Source organism: Eublepharis macularius, chromosome 18 (assembly GCF_028583425.1).
Source record: "Eublepharis macularius isolate TG4126 chromosome 18, MPM_Emac_v1.0, whole genome shotgun sequence".
In the NCBI taxonomy this organism is placed as follows: domain Eukaryota; kingdom Metazoa; phylum Chordata; class Lepidosauria; order Squamata; family Eublepharidae; genus Eublepharis; species Eublepharis macularius.
In genome coordinates, this window is record NC_072807.1 from 16,175,179 (window position 1) to 16,191,126 (window position 15,948).

General features: G+C 45.6%; 1 protein-coding gene across 3 annotated transcripts; it reads left to right on the forward strand.

Moving 5' to 3' along the window:
- The first annotated feature begins 78 nt into the window (after positions 1-78).
- On the forward strand, positions 79-15,834 carry INTS14 (integrator complex subunit 14). 3 transcript variants are annotated; one of them, XM_055002883.1, is made up of 13 exons: positions 79-163; positions 604-775; positions 1,893-2,158; positions 3,229-3,336; positions 4,304-4,456; positions 7,172-7,290; positions 8,123-8,265; positions 9,816-9,908; positions 10,000-10,144; positions 10,581-10,714; positions 12,147-12,265; positions 13,906-13,971; positions 15,471-15,834. In XM_055002883.1, exons 3-13 carry the CDS (start codon positions 1,937-1,939, stop codon positions 15,720-15,722), a joined length of 1,554 nt encoding a protein of 517 aa, XP_054858858.1. In that variant the 5' UTR covers positions 79-163; positions 604-775; positions 1,893-1,936; the 3' UTR covers positions 15,723-15,834. The 3 variants fall into 3 exon arrangements, with proteins under 3 accessions (XP_054858858.1, XP_054858859.1, XP_054858860.1); XM_055002884.1 differs by having other exon boundaries at positions 10,003-10,144; XM_055002885.1 differs by lacking the exon at positions 3,229-3,336.
- Positions 15,835-15,948: the final 114 nt, after the last annotated feature.

Below are 15,948 nucleotides of genomic sequence, written 5' to 3' on the forward strand. Positions count from 1 at the left end.
CCTCTATAAAGTGACCAAGCAGAGATGCAAGGGGGAGGTTGGATCGCGCATGCTCCGTGGGCTTTGCCAGGCCGGATTCTTTGTCCTCCGGCTCCAACAGTCGCGGGTGCTGCAGAGACGGGGAAGGATTTTCGGACGGACCCAACATGGCCGCCGCCTGGAGGTGAGCCCCCACCCCCGGGGAAAGGGGAAGTGTGACCTACTTTATATATATATAAAATATTATATATATCATAGTGGGGCCACTTTTACCCCTTTCCCCGAAGCGGCCCCTGTTTTCCTCTCAGGTCCCTTCCCAAGCTCCCCTCAGTAGGCTCTAGGGTTGCCAGCCTCCAGGTAGTGGCTGAAGATCTCCCGGAATTACAACTGGTCTCCAGGCCACAGAGATCAGTTAACCTGGAGAAAATGGCTACTTTGGGGGGTAGACTCTGAAATTATGCCATGCCAAGGTCTTTTCCCTCCCCAAACCCCACTTTCTCCAGGTTTCACCCCCCAGATCTCCAGGAATTTCCCAACTTGGAGCTGGCAACCCTAGTAGGCTCTGCCTTCTTCCCTCTTTGCCTTTGCTGCCCCTTCATTCCTGCCTTTCTCTTTGCTCCCCAGATCTTAAAAACAATCATAAATCGATGTATTCAGATAAGCAGATGCAGCAAAACAGAGGACGGAGACACAGAACCTGCCCCACAAAAAGTGTTGACCGCAAACTAATACCACCCCCAAACTCTGCAGGACAGGATCGTATGAAACTACCTTATGCTACCACCGATTTAACAAGGTCAGTATTGTCTCTCCTCTGACTAGCAGCGGTTCTCCAGGTTTTCCGGTAAAAGTCATTTGCACCACCTGCTTGTTTTGTGATCCTTTTTAACTGGAGATGCCAGGGCAGGCAAAGCATATACTCGACCACTGAGTTTACTGCACTACCTCTATTTTAAAAAGATTCATGTGAAGGTGGCTTATACTGAATGATGATGTTGGTTACCAGGTCTGTCGTATGTACTCTGACTGGCAGGAGCTATCCAGGGCTCACTTCCTACCTGTTCTTTTTAACTGGAAATGCCAGTGGGTTGAACCTACATTGGGACCTATGTCCATTCTGCCCCTTCCCAGAAAATAGCAAGCAAGGCACCAGGCAGGTTTCCCCCAGAAAACAGTTCTACAGTTGTTAGATAACAACAGAAAAGGCATTTTGCCTGGCCTCCAGAGGCAGTTCTATCACCACCATTATTCCTAGAGGTCCTCCCCCTCTTTCTTCCTCTAGGTTTCACCAGCTGCTATATATTTTCCTTGATATTGCCTTTCAATTAATCCTCTCCTGATCAGGAATGCCTCCCTTGTCCTCTCCCAGTACACCCTCCTCCTTCTGATTCCCTTTCCCTCTAGTTAGTTCTACTTTCTTATCCCAATTTTTCCCAGTTGCTTAACATCTGTATTCATTTATGCATTCCCTTTTCAGTCCAATTTACCAGGTTTGCTTTTTTTTCAGCTTTCTGCTACGTATATCCATCTTTTCCCCAATGTGATGTAGTACTCACTGCCTGGGACTAGGATTAGGGAAATCCTGTTTCAGACCACAGTGTATCGTGATGCTTACAGTTGACCTTGGATCAACCAGTCATTCTTTCCTAGCTCAGTCTCCCTCCAAGGTGATTGTGAGAATCAGTGGAGAATGGAGGCCTGTATGTGCTGCCCTCTGTTCCATGCATGGCAGTATAGTTCCCCTTCTATGTACTGATTTATACCTCTCTTCTCAGTTGGCAAGTTTAGAAATGTATAATTATAATAGTTTCTCTAAAGTAACCTTCTATAACATTCTGGAGATTATTTTTTTTACCATGATTGTAAAACACATCACTGTTGGAGATTAATTCCCTTTTCCTCCTTTGCAACAGTTTTCCTTTCTCCATTTGACACGCACATCAAAGAAAGCCCCACCATGCCAACTGTGGTGGTGATGGACGTGTCCCTGTCCATGACTCGGCCAGTCTCTGTCGAGGGTTCTGAGGAGTATCAGCGAAAACATCTCGCCGCCCATGGCCTGACCATGTTGTTTGAACATATGGCTACCAACTACAAACTGGAATTCACCGCTTTAGTTGTGTTTTCATCCCTCTGGGAGCTGATGGTTCCCTTCACAAGAGACTATAACACACTCCAGGTAATAATAAAGTGCGTCTCTTATACAGCCCTTAGCAGCTAGAAGCAGTAGTTGCATTAAAAGATAAAAGCGCTGGCTGCCGGATTCTAAAAACCAATACGCTGAAGAAAGGGGACAAAAGGAAGGGAGGTGAGTGGGAGAAGGAGAAGCACAGGCTGGAAAGACAGAGGATTGTGTTAAATAGGTGTGCTTTTTTTACACTTTTGGCCTGACTGGCAGCATTCTCTCAAATCAGACATAAGAACAACCCTGCTGGATCAGACCAGTAGTCCATCTAGAACAGCATCCTGTTTCACACAGTGGCCAACCAGATACTCTGTAGGGCCAATGACAGGGCACTGAGGCCAAGATCTTCCCCTGTTGCTGTTTCCCTACGGTGGTATTCAGATATTTACTCCCTCTGAATGTGGATATTCCCTTTAGTTACCACGGCTAGCAGCCACTGATAGACCTTTCCTCCATTAAAGCTGTCTGAGCTTGTAGCCATAACTGAATCCTCTGGTAGCGAATTGCACATTGTAATCGCTCGTGTAAAGAAGTATTTCCTTTTGTTCTTCCTGAATCTACTGCCCATCAGCTTCATTGGATGCCCTTGAGTTGTAGTATTATGGGAGAGGGAGAAAATGTTATCTCTGCCCACTGTCTCCACCCTGTGCATAACTGTATAAACCTCTATCATGTTCCCTCTTAATTGTCTCTTTTCTAAACTGGAGTCCTAGATGCTTCAGCCTTTCCTCATAGGAAAGGTGTCCCTAAACTCTAATCATCTTGGTTGCCCTCTTCTGCCCTTTGTTCAGCTCTATAATGTCTTTTTGGAGGTACAGTGGCCAGAACTGCACACACTATTCCAAATGAGGCAATTTTATTTTCACTGCTTTTCCTAATAATCTCCAGCATAGTTTGCCTTTCCCCCCTGCTGCGGCACACCAGGTTGAGACTTCCATTGAGCTCTCCACTACAACCCCAAGGCCTCTTTCCCTCTCAGTCTCAGCTAAGGTAATTGTGCCCAGAATCATCTGTAGTACTTTCCTGGTAACTCACGCCAACAGTTCTGTAACTTGAATTCACAGGAAGCCCTGAGCAATATGGATGATTACGACAAGACCTGCTTGGAAGGAGCCCTGGTTGGGGTTTGCAGCATTGTGCAACAGGAGTGGGGGGCGGCTATTCCCTGCCAGGTGAGGTTTCAGAACGGATTCCAGAGTTGTGGCTTTGGAGATTTGGAGTTCCATTGCTGATGATGCTGTCTTAAAGCATAAAGCGCAGAATTGAACAGAACAGATTTAGAAAGAGCAGCTTCGTGTCTTTAATAGACTGAAAACATCTCCAAGAATCAGTTTTGTTCCAGGAGCTCTGCTTGCTGCCCCTCTTTTTTGCATAGTGTCACAAGGACAAAACCCCACAGAGCCTTTCTTGTATTTAATTTCAAAAGGTGTGAAAAGTAGACTTGTTTGGTAGATAGATTTAGGTGAGATGCTGTGTTGGTGTGCTGTCAAAGAGCAAGATCCAGGTCTAGTAGCACCTTAAAAACTAACAAGATTTCCAAGGCATAAGCATTGGAGAGTCAAAGAGAACTTGACTCTTGAAAGTTTATACCCTGGAAATCTTGTTGGTCTTTAAGATGCTACTGGACTCGGATCTTCCTCTTGTTTTGTAAGACTGTTTGCTGCCTGACTATATTTAAGGATTAAAGAAGAATTTTGTGTGTGAGAAGAACTGTCTGCTCTACAGTAGTTTAAGTATATTAGGTTTAAAGCCAGTTGAGTGCAGATTGGGCAGGCAAGGCAGACATTTTTAAACAAATAAATTAGTGTGTTTGTATAATATAAATCCCACATTGCACAGAGTAGCAGAAGAGAGACTTAAAAGGGTAAGTATAGATGTGAAACTGGAAGAAATCCTGTATTCTTTTATCAGCCAGGCTTTGCATATTGTGAGAAGCAGGTTGCTGTTATTCCCATTTTCCAGATAGGAAAGCTGGGTGGAGGGAATGTAATTGGAACTAGCAGGGCAGCACAGGACATCATTGCCTAAACAGAGATTTGAACCCAAGACTTCTAAAAATACCTCCATAAGGTTTTGCAGAATGGGATATCATCTGAATGTAAGCACTTTCTCTGATTCTTCGTTTTTGACTTTTGCTAGGTTGTTCTTGTCACTGACGGCAGTTTGGGCATCGGCAAGGGATCTCTCCGCCACTCCTTAGCGACTGTCAACCAGCGGAAAGAGAACCGATTCCCCCTTCCTTTCCCTTTTCCATCCAAGCTGTATGTCATGTGCATGGCCAACCTGGAGGAGGTGAATCTCCCTTTGACTGCTTGTTCCTATGATGGCCCATAGAACGGCAGGTCTGTGGGCTGTTTGGACTTCAGGCTGGTACTTGTGCGGTTTGAGTGAAGGATGTGCAGAGTGGGTATATGGATGCGCTGTTGCTCCAGTGCGATGAGTGTCGGCTCCTGTTCATATAGATAGCACTGAAACTAGCAGTTGCTATTCCCCCAGTCTGTGACCCTTTTCTCAGCCTCGTGCAAGCACACATGGTACATCAGGGCCAGTGCTGCCAAAGTGTCATGTGAATACTAGTACTCACTGATAATATGAAAGACAGGGTTTCTTCAGTGGTGGCACCTTGGTTATAGAATGCCCTTCCTCTTGAGGTTTACCTGGCACCTATGTTGCTTTCGTAGGCACCAGGCCAAAACATTTCTGTTCACCCAGGCTTTTAATTAAGCGGTTAATTTTTTTTAACACTGCTTAGAATGGAAACTCTTATTTTGAGCAACCAGTGATTTGTTTTTTTATCATCTGTTTTTATGCTGGGCTGGATTTTTTAAATGCTAGATTTTCATTGATGTATTTTAATGTTTTGCTTCTATTTTTATTTTTAAGCCACCTTGGGCAGGTTCCTGGAGATGCAGCATAAACATTTTCTAAAACCCTGTTGTTGCCTTTAATGTTAAACCATACCCTATTTGCCTTAAGCAAAGACAAGGTCCCTCCCCAACATACGTCTTTATTTAATCATTTACATACTTCATTTATACCCCATCTGTCTCCCCAAAGCAGCTTATGGAATTCTCTCCCATTTTATCCTCACAACAACCCTGTGGTGTAGGTTAGACTGAGAGTGTGACTGAGTCACATCCACGGTCACCCAGTGAACCTCCACAGCACAATGGGGATTCAAACCTGGATCTTCATGGATCCTAGTCTGATGATTTAACCTCTGCATCTCATGTGCTGTCAAGAAAATGAGAGGCCCCTCTTACATTCTCATATAGGTTACAGTTATGTACAGTAATAAACAAACCATTTTGTGTACCACCTTTTTTAGGGGGAACGTTTTATGTACAGTGTTGTCTTACTTTCACATAAATAAGTAATTGTGTAGCCTATCTCACAGCATCACACTAGTTTTACCTCCTTTTTATCTTGCAGAACAGACCAAAAGATCAAGGTATAAGAATTTTTCTTTTTTTTCCCTCTAAAATTTTCTTTATTTAAACTATAAAACTACACACCACAAGACAAATAAACAACAAACATAGAGAACAAGAAAAACACACATTTTTCTAAATATAACACACTAACAATACATATATCTATAAAATTAAGAGGGAAAGAAGAAAGAAAATAAAAAACCACCTAGATTACACTGTAAGTTGAGTTCCGATTTTCTCCACCACAGGTATATGTCATTTCTAGAGTCCCACTTATTCTTAGTCATAACCCCCCCTTTTTTCTATTGTTCCTGTTTCTTAATCCATAAATCCAGATGTCATCAAATCCTTGTTATCCATTTCATGCAAAAAGTCTATTAGCAGTTTCTATTCAGACAAGAAGTTAACTAATGTCCTTTCTCTAATTAATGCAGTAAGTTTTGCCATTAATGCAAACTCCAAAACTTTTGTCAACCATTCCTCCACTGTAGGCAATGTTGTGGTTTTCCACTTTTGTGCATAAAGTACTCTTGCTGCTTCTAAAACTTTTTTCCAACTGGCTGTCCATTTTTCCCAACTATAAAGTCTCTGGTTTCAGCTGAAGTTTAATCTTCAAAATCTTCTGAATTCGATGATTGTATCTGCAAGCAAAAACTCTTTGCTTTCTTACATGTCCACCACATATGAAAAAATGTCCCTTCTTGTTTAGCACATTTCCAGCATACATTTGACACCCCCTTATACATTCTAGCCAATTTTTCAGGAGTCATATACCAACGATACATCATTTTGTAAAAATTTTCTTTAATACTGGAGCTTAGTGTAAATTTCAAGGTATAAGAATTTTTCTTGACTATTATCTAACGGGAATACTTCTAGTTAATCTGTTCAGGCAGTAAACCCAGTTCAACATGTTACTGTAATTGACTGGACACATGTAAGGCACTCAGTTTACTTCTTTAGAAAGCTAGTTACAAGTGCCTCATCAAGATAAGTCTGATTGCAGAATTGGTGTGGCACCAAAATAGTTGCATAAGTGAACCTACAAGTCTCTCTGCAAAATTGATAGCTATTCTTGTGTCACAGCTGAACCTGCTTCCAAGATTTAGGTCTTGTAAGACTTTGCAATGTTTGGCAGAACATGAAAGGATGCGAGACTAGAGATCATAAGACAGGCCACAAGGTGCTTTGCTTCACCAAATGCCGCTAAACATTTGCGGAAAGTCCTGCTAGGTCCCTCAGGCTTCTGAGATTTTTTCAGAAAGTGCTACCCACAATTTTTAGAGCTCTTCTTTGCAACCATAAGGGCTAGAAGTGTGAAGACTTTTAAAAAAAACCTGCCATGATTTTTGGAATGCTGGATTTTATGATTAAGTGTGATTTTGTGGATGGGTGGAAATGCAGAACTCTGGTCTCATCCAGGATAGCATGACATTGAGAGAATGCCATAGAATTCGAGAATAGCTCGAAGAAGCTCATTAAACATCCCTTGCAGCAAAACACAGTTGTCCTGTGCAGATTTTTTGACCTGTCCTTGTTCTGTGCTTGAAGTGATGCTTTTTATTGTTTACAGCTGCAGAGCTCAGATTCTTTAGATTGCCTTGAACGCCTGATAGACCTAAACAATGGAGAAGGACAGATCTTTACGATTGACGGACCTCTTTGCTTGAAGAATGTGCAATCCATGTTTGGGTGAGTGTGTCTGTGATCAGCTGATCCGCGCGGGAGTGTCCTTGAGCATCCTTGAACGTCATTCCCATCCTACAGTCGCTCCATTGGCTACCTATCAGTTACCATGCTCAGTTCAAGATATTGGTTATTAGTATTATGGGCATAGAACTGTATCTGCACTACCATTTAAATTGATTTTTCTACACCCTTGTTCCTCTGTTTATATCCAGCTACTTTAAATGGCTTTAGAAAGGAATTAGACAAATTCATGGAGGATAAATCTATCACCGGCTTTAACCATGATGGTTCTAATAGAACCTCCATGTTCAGGAGCAGTGTCCCTCTGAATACCTGTTGATGGGGAGCAGCAAAGAGGACTGCTTTATCCTCTTTGCCTTCAAGGAGCACCTGACTTGACTACTGCAGGAGGCAGGATGCTGAACTAGATGGTTCACTGATCTGGTCCATCAGGGCTCCTCTTATATTCACAATAAATCTCTGCATGCTCTTAGAACTGAATTCTGGGAATTGTAGTTTTTTGAGTGCGAGCCTAGAAGCCTACTGCTGTTGGCACTCGAACAAAACTACAACGCCTGATTTCTGCAACGGGATCCATGATGATTATGCTGATTCAAGAATCCTTAGCCGCTCTACTTGATGGAGAATGATGTGTAGCTTGAAAACTTGTGTGCTTCTATGCCACAATAAAAGTAATCCAAATAGAGAGATCTGGCCAGTGAGTTGGTGAGGAGGGGGCAGTGGGACATTTAAATTCTAAAATACCTTAATCTTACAGAGTTAGCTGTGGTGGGTATAGCTTCTTCCCTTCCAACGCTGAACTCTCTCGTTCTAGCAAGCTGATCGACGTGGCTTATACACCATTCCACGCGGTTCTGAAATGTGGCCATTTGTCTTCGGACGTGCAAGCGTTTCCAAGGCCAGAGCCTTTTGTGATCGACGAAGAAATAGATCCAATCCCCAAAACAATTAACACAGGTAGTAATATTGGTTATTCTGGACTCCATGGGAACATATGCATCTGTTTCCTGTACAGTTCCTTCCTCTGTTGTGAAGGCAGCAGCTGGAATGCCTTGTCGTTCCCGATCCCTGTAGATAAAATACAGACAAATTCAGGGACGGTGGAACCAGGGCTTTTTTTCAGCAGGAACGCAGTGGAACGGAGTTCCGGAACCTCTTGAAAATGGTCACATGGCTGGTGGCCCCGCCCCCTGATCTTCAGACAGAGGGGGGGGGGTTTAGATTGCCTTCCTCACTCAGCGGTGCGGAAGGCAACCTAAACTGCCCTCTGTCTGGAGATCAGGGGGCGGGGCCACCATCCATGTGACCATTTTCTCCTAGGGCAACCCACTGAGTTCCACCACCTCCTTTCCCAGAAAAAAAGCCCTGGGTGGAACTATCAGTGAATAAGAATTGCCTTTGCAAGCTGCTGCACAAACACTTGCTGGTTTCCAGTACTTGTGGTCATGGAGTTCCTTTAACGACTCTGGCTACTTGGGCCTCTGTAACATCTCGCTTCGTGCAAAAATGTGCAATGCCCGTTCCTTTTTCTCTGGTTGCAAGTGAAACTTTCATCTCTATGAAGGACATCCAAATTCAGGTCTCCTGTGATTATTTGCTCCCTCTTTTTATGTTTTCCCAGCTTTTTTTTTTTTTTAAGAGTAAGAATTAGGGCAAGGCAAGATTTACAGACCAGGAAAGGGTTTTTCCCTGCTCCTTCCCCCCCTCTCTGCCACAAATGACCAATATAGGTTTGTTTCAGCTGTTAACTTGGGAAAGAGAAACAGAAAGCATGGACTTACATCTTTGGGGGCCTTATTTGCAAGGATGGACTATGCGCTCTGCACAAGGAGAGATGTGGGCAAGGCCTACAGTGCGGTGCCAAGAATACAGGAATGCCATCTGAGTGAGGTGCGAATACATGGCCTGCTTTCATCTTGGTGTGTGAGGCTCTGTGGCTCAGTGGCAGAGCGTCTGCTTCACATGCAGAAAGGTCCCGGGTTTGACACCCCCCCCCCCCCCAAAAACATCCCAAGCTAAAAGGGTCAGGTAGAAGGAGAAGGGAAAGACCTTCACCTGAGTCCCTGGAGTGCCACTTCCAGTCTGAGTAGACAATACTGACTCTGCTAAACCAAGGTTCTGGCTCAGTAGTAAAGCATCTGCTTTGCATGCAGAAAAATCTCAGGTTCAGCCCTGGCCTCTCCAGTTGAAAGGTGATGTGAATGAAGGACTTCCTCTTGGAGCACAGCTGTCAATCAGGAGTCAGGACTGACCTTAAAGGACCAAGGGTCAGACTCATAAGGCAGTTATGTGTGTGTTGTACAAAATTGCCATGGAGCCCTAGCAGAAGTACCGTTCATGGGTTGTGTTTACCGCAGTGTGCTTTTCTAAGGACCCTGGAGTGCTTTGGGGTGGGTCTGGGGCATTTGTCAAACAGTGTTTTGCTGTTGAAATGCAACATAAATAAATTCTTACCTGGTGTTTCCAAAATCTGTTATATTTTTTTTAATGGCTGTTTTCCTTTCTAGATTTGGAGATAGTTGGATTTATAGACATAGCTGATATTTCCAGTCCCCCCGTCTTATCTAGGCACTTGGTATTGCCCATTGCCCTCAACAAAGGTGAGTACTTCTGCTCCATCTCATCCAGCAGTGACCACCCTTTGTGGGCTGCAGAGATGTTCTGATCCTCTTTTATTGTCCTCCTTCCTAGAAGGAGATGAAATGGGCCCAGGGCTTGCCGACGATGCAGAAGACGAGAATTCGGCAAATCAGATCGCGGGCAAGATCCCCAACTTCTGTGTGTTGTTGCACGGGAGCCTGAAGGTGGAGGGCATGGTGGCCATTGTCCAGTTAGGGTATGAACGTGGCATTGGAAATAGGGATTGGGGGGCATGGAGACGGGAACGGCTTTGTCACATTTTGACTTGGAGATGATCTTTGGGTTCATCAAGCTTAGGCAGTGTAGAGAGAAAAGAAACTGATCTTCCTCAAGAAGGGTTCATGGAGTGGACATCCATTGAGGAATGACCCACCCACTTCAGGAAGCAGGACTTCCCGAGTCTTCCGGGGCATCTGGGAGAAAAATCCCCTCTCCATTTTGGTGATTTCCCCAAGTGAGGAGCAAATACCCAAAAATGTAACCTTCCCAAGTGAGGAGAAGGGGGTTCCCAGGTGCTGCCTTCAGGGAACCCATCAGTCAATGCAGAAAAGAGCCCAGTGAGAACTCGGCTGTTCACCTGCTTGGAGTGAGAGTGTCGGCTCTCACTTTGGACTTTTCATTCTCCCTCTCAGGCCGGAATGGTACGGGATGCTGTATTCCCAAGCCGACAGCAAGAAGAAATCAAACCTGATGATGTCCCTCTTTGAGCCGGGTCCAGAACCACTCCCTTGGCTGGGGAAGATGGCCCAGCTTGGCCCCATCTCAGGTAATAGCAATGCTTATCGGTCCTCTGGGAGGGGGAGGGGTCCGTGGGTTCATGGCAGAGCACCTCTTATGCAGGCAGAAAGTCCCAGGATCTCCAGTTGAAAAAGAACCAGGTGGAAGGTGATGGGAAAGACCTCTGCCTAAGATTTTGGAGAGTGGCTGCCAGTCTTGAGCACTCAAGGCTGACCTTAACGGACCAGTGCTCTGACTCTGTATAAAGCACATTCATGTGTTCGTTTGAATACCTTTTAAAAAGGGGAAGGGTCATGGCCAAATGGTGGAACATCTGTTTTGCTTGCAGAAGGTGCCATATTCAGTCTCTGGCATCTCCAGCTGGTAGGTTATGTGAAGGACCATCACCTGAGGCCCTGGAGAGCAGCTACCAGTCAGAATGGACAATATTGTCCTTGATAGACCAAGGGTCTGAACTCAGCAGAAGGCAGCTTCATGCGTCCACCTAATTCCCCCTGCGTTTGACTCCTTGGCCTTCCAAAGCCACTTGCAGGCACGGATGCTCTGTGTTCAAATTGTTCAGTGTTCAGATAGTTGGGCCTGACAATTCCATGTGTAGACCCCATTATGCTCGTGGCCCTGCCTCTTGCAGTGGTGTGAAAGCTCTGCGCATGTGCATTGTTTGAGCGGTTTGGAAGCACCGTTGGGTTCCTTCATAACCTTTCAGCCAATGTGGAGTTGTAGTTAGGACGTCAGACTTGAACCTGGGTTCAAATCCCCACTTGCCCTTAAAGCTCACCAAGTGACCTTGGAAGGGTTGGCCTCTCTTATTGTGAAAGGGGTAAACAAGGAAGATGCCCACATGTGCTGACCCAACTCTTTGGGGGAAAGGAGCCTTTGAATGGGCAGCAGGTTCCTGTTTTCAAGTATCTAACTTTTCTTGGCTTAGGAATTAAAGGCCAATGGCCAAGAGGCTTCAAGCCCCTGCACAGTCGGATCTCCCCATTGGATATTTTTCCTGGCTGCTCAGGTCTTAAAATGAGTTGCTGCGTGATTCTGTGTGTCTTTCCTAAACCTTAAGAGCTGATCTTTTAAGAGCTCTAGGAAGCTTTGTAAGATCAAACCGTACTATTATGCTTTGAGGAATAGAATTTCCCTAACTCAAAATATCTAGTGGGAAGACATGTATAGTATTTGTGTGTGTGTGGGAGGGCTCTATTTTATTATTTTCACGCGTTTTTACATACATAAGTTGCTGTGATTTCCTGGACTAGATCAAAATATTTTAAATAAATTTATACATGAATCAAGTAATTATTTGTTCCAGCCCCACCAACTCCTTACCAATATTCTCAGTACAAACTGCAGAAATCAGAGATGGCCTTTCCTGGTGTGGCATTTGCTTTCTTTAAAAACACACGGGCATCTCTGTTCCCAGGCGGGGTCTGGCACTTTAAAAGGTTTGTTTCGTTTGTGATCAGATGCTAAAGAAAACCCCTACGGGGAAGACGACAACAAGAGCCCCTTTCCTTTGCAACCCAAGAACAAGCGCAGTTACGCACAGAATGTCACAGTGTGGATTAAACCCAACGGCCTGCAGGTAAGTTTTAAAGATGATTTTGAAAATATTGAACATGGCAGAAACAGACAAGCTAATGAGGAAATTGAAAGAACAAGATACATTGGAATATGCTTTGAGTTGGGAGAAACTTAAGAATTACGTGGAAAAAAAGTGGGACATGAAGGGTAAAATGTGGTCTTTGGATAGCTGTTAAAGAGGGGAAGATAGATCTTTACTTGATATTAGTTAGAGACTGAATTATGATATTGTATAGTTAAGAGTGATATAGTATATTTTATAGTAATGTGGAAATCTAAATAAGAGATGTATTTCAAAATTAGTAGATGTAGATGTATACTATATATTACAATGTAGAAATAGGTGTTAATAAAATAGGAGATAGGGAAGTAGTATATATAAGGGGAATGGAAAACTGTTGGAAGTCAACTGAAAAGGGGGGGATGGGTGGGATTATTATGATGTGATGGATATTGAAGTCATGAATTATGATTGGTGTATTTTGACCCATCCAATAAAAATTCTTTAAAAAAATAAGATAAAATAAAATTTTTTTAAAAAGTAAGTTTTAAAGCTGAGGGTGTGGCCTTAACAAGCACGGTTCTCTTCTGTTGAAGTGGTTCTCCAGCTGTGCTCTGGAGAAACCGGGGTTTCCTCCGAGGCTCGGTGGGTGGGGGATCCACTTCCGGGAAAGGCTTCTGGTCCACCGATCACCCCCGTCTCGGCTCATCTGAGCCTGGGGGGCCACCCTCTGTTCAGTGTCGGGGAAGAGGTGGCGGCGGCCGCATGGCCCCATAGGCTGGGCGCGCACTCTGCCTTAAACGGTTGTGTATCCTAGAACAAACCTCAGAATGTGCACAGGGGTTCCCTCAAAAGAGAGAACAGGAACTCCTTGCTGTAGGTTTCTTTTTTGCTAACTGCTGCTTGCCAAGAAGAACATGCCCGCTCTGATCCACGGAGAGGCGCCCAGCGCTTGCTGCCTCTTTGCAGGCTTCCAGCAGCGACCCTCTTTTAAGAACAAGCCACTCTGTCTTCACGGGAGGCAAGGATGGTAGGTCGTGTGTGCTCAGTGGAGGCAAAACGAGAGCCGGTGTGGAGCAGTGGTTAGAGTGTCAGGTTGGTGGTGGGGGAGAGTGCCCTCAAGTCATAGCTGACTTATGGCGACCCCTGCTGGGGTTTTCATGGTAAGAGACTAACAGAAGTGGTGTGCCATTGCCTGCCTCTGCAACCCCGGTCTGCGTTGGAGGCCTCCCATCCAATCACTAACCAAGGCCGACCCTACTTACCTTCTGAGATGTGCCAAGATCAGGCTCACCTGGGCTGCCCAGGCCAGGGCAGAGTTCCAGTCTTGGCTTATCCCGGGAATTTGCTGGATAGCCTTGAGCAAAGTATGAACTCAGACCTCCTCCTTTAAAAGGTGGAATGAAGCCAGTTTACAGGCTCTGGGAGTGTGGCTGATGTCTCAAGTGATGAATGGATCTCCGAAAATGCATTTGCTTTCTATTGTCTGTGTTAGGACAGTTCAGGATAGTTTTAAAAGTACCCTCACGTGATGGCAGTGGTAGGAGTTTGGGAGGTCACCGGTATCTTGTGTCCCATAATTGGGAGGGAAGATTTAAGTGCTGTTGAGCCCCAAAGCTTTTCTCTCCCTTTCTTCATAGACAGACGTACAAAAGATCCTCAGGAATGCTCGAAAACTCCCTGAAAAGACACAGACCTTCTACAAGGTGAGGCGCACGGGCTGTCAGGTCCCAAGCTGCCAGTGATGAGCGTTGATGGGCTTCTTTCCCACATGAGGCCCCCTGCTTCGGGAGGGTTTCTATTGTAGTCATATGTTAAAAGAAGCAGCCGTCTTCTGCTGCCTTCCGTCTCAAGTGATGAATTCCCAGTTTCTAGGGACCCCTATGTTTCCCTGGGCACTTAGCAGGGAGTCCAGAATAAGTTTGCAATGCAGCTGTGACTGAGCGGAAGGCTCAGTTTACACACAAGAAGTCCCAGCAGTACCCTACTGTAACAGACAAAGGGTGGTGGGAGGAAGACAACTCCCCTGGGGACTGCTGTCTTTGACCTCCTTGATGGAGCTCCTCCTTACTTCTGTGGCTTGGCAGAAATGGAACCTGGTAGCCCCCTACTCTGCCAAAGGAGAGCCGTGCCTAGAAAGCAGGCAGAGATGTTCCCTTAGCAGCCCGTTCTTCCTCACCTCAGCATCTTTAGGCCCCAGACCGAGGAGCATCGGTGATGCAAATGGGTCCACAGCGAAAGAGCTAGCCGTGTGAGCCATTCGCTCCAGGGGAATGGACTTTGCTAGGAAACAAAAAAAGGTGTATAAGGTCGCTTCGAGTTCCAAGAACTGAGACGAGGGCTGGGGGCGGTAAACATGGATGGAATGCCAACTGGCGGGGCGAAGGTTAGCTATACCTGTCCTTACTGTTGCCCTCAGGTCAGAGCCTTCACCCCTTTGCCGAAGTGCCCCTCTTGGGTCCAATTGCATGCAACAGGAGGCATCAATGCAGGTGTTCCTTTGTCCTCGGATTATTAAGGGAATTGGTAGAGTTCCCATCCCTCACCCAAAAGTGGATGCAGGGGGATTAATTAGACAGCCGTCATTCCCAGCTTCTGAAGAGGAATAGCTGATCAATAGTGATCAGTTGCGGAGAGGCAGGGTGTCCTCCCACCTCCCTCCAAACGCATTGCTCTTTTTTAGCCGAGATGAAGATGGGGGCCAGCATTTCTTGGCGCTTATTGGGGAGGGAAAACGTGCAGACAGCGAGAGGCAGTGTTGTGCAGTGGTTAGTGTTGGACGAGGCTCTGGGACACCCAGGTTGAAATCGCCACTCTGCCGTGGAAGCTCACTGGGTGACCTTAAGCCAGAGGCTCTCTCTGTTGGCCTAACCTATCTCACAGGGCGGTGGTTGTGAGGATAAGAAGGAAGCCGGGAATAACGCACGTTGCTTTGGGTCCCCAGTGGGGAAAAAAGCTGGGTATAAATGATGACAATAAATACATGCAAAAAAATTATGCTTAACCAAGTATGCATTCTCAGGATCACCTTAAATACACGGTTCTTTGAAAACACAGAGTACCAGAGCTTTCAGAAACGGCCAGAGAAAGGGGAAGTTTGGGGTTGTCGGGTTTCTGTTTGTTCAGGAACTTGCTGTGCCGAGATCTGTTCCCTCCCTCTCCCGCTCTTGCTCCATCGGCCGTCGTCTTCTCTCATCTTCTCCAGGAACTGAACCGCTTACGGAAGGCTGCCTTGGCGTTTGGGTTTTTGGATCTTCTGAAAGGCGTGGCAGACATCCTCGAAAGAGAGTGCACCCTCCTGCCGGACACGGCCCACCCAGACGCTGCTTTCCAGCTGACCCACGCGGCCCAGCAACTGAAAATGGCCAGTAGCGGCACCTCCGACTACGCGACTTTCGACCACAACATCACGCCGCTGCAGACTGACTTTTCCAGCAGTGGGACAGAACGGCCGTGAGGGGCAAATGCTCCGTCCAGCCCCCTAACCATGTCGGGGGTCTCTTCCCCTTGTTCCCATCCCTCAACAATGAGGATAGGCTTCACTTTTATTATTAAATGTTTTGTTTGTATGCCCTCTCCCTTTCTTTCACATTTGTCGACAAATCAATCTAAAACTTCACCAGAAGGACGTGTGTTCCTTTGAGATGCAACTGAACAAGACTCCGAGGGTAATCTGAGGGCCT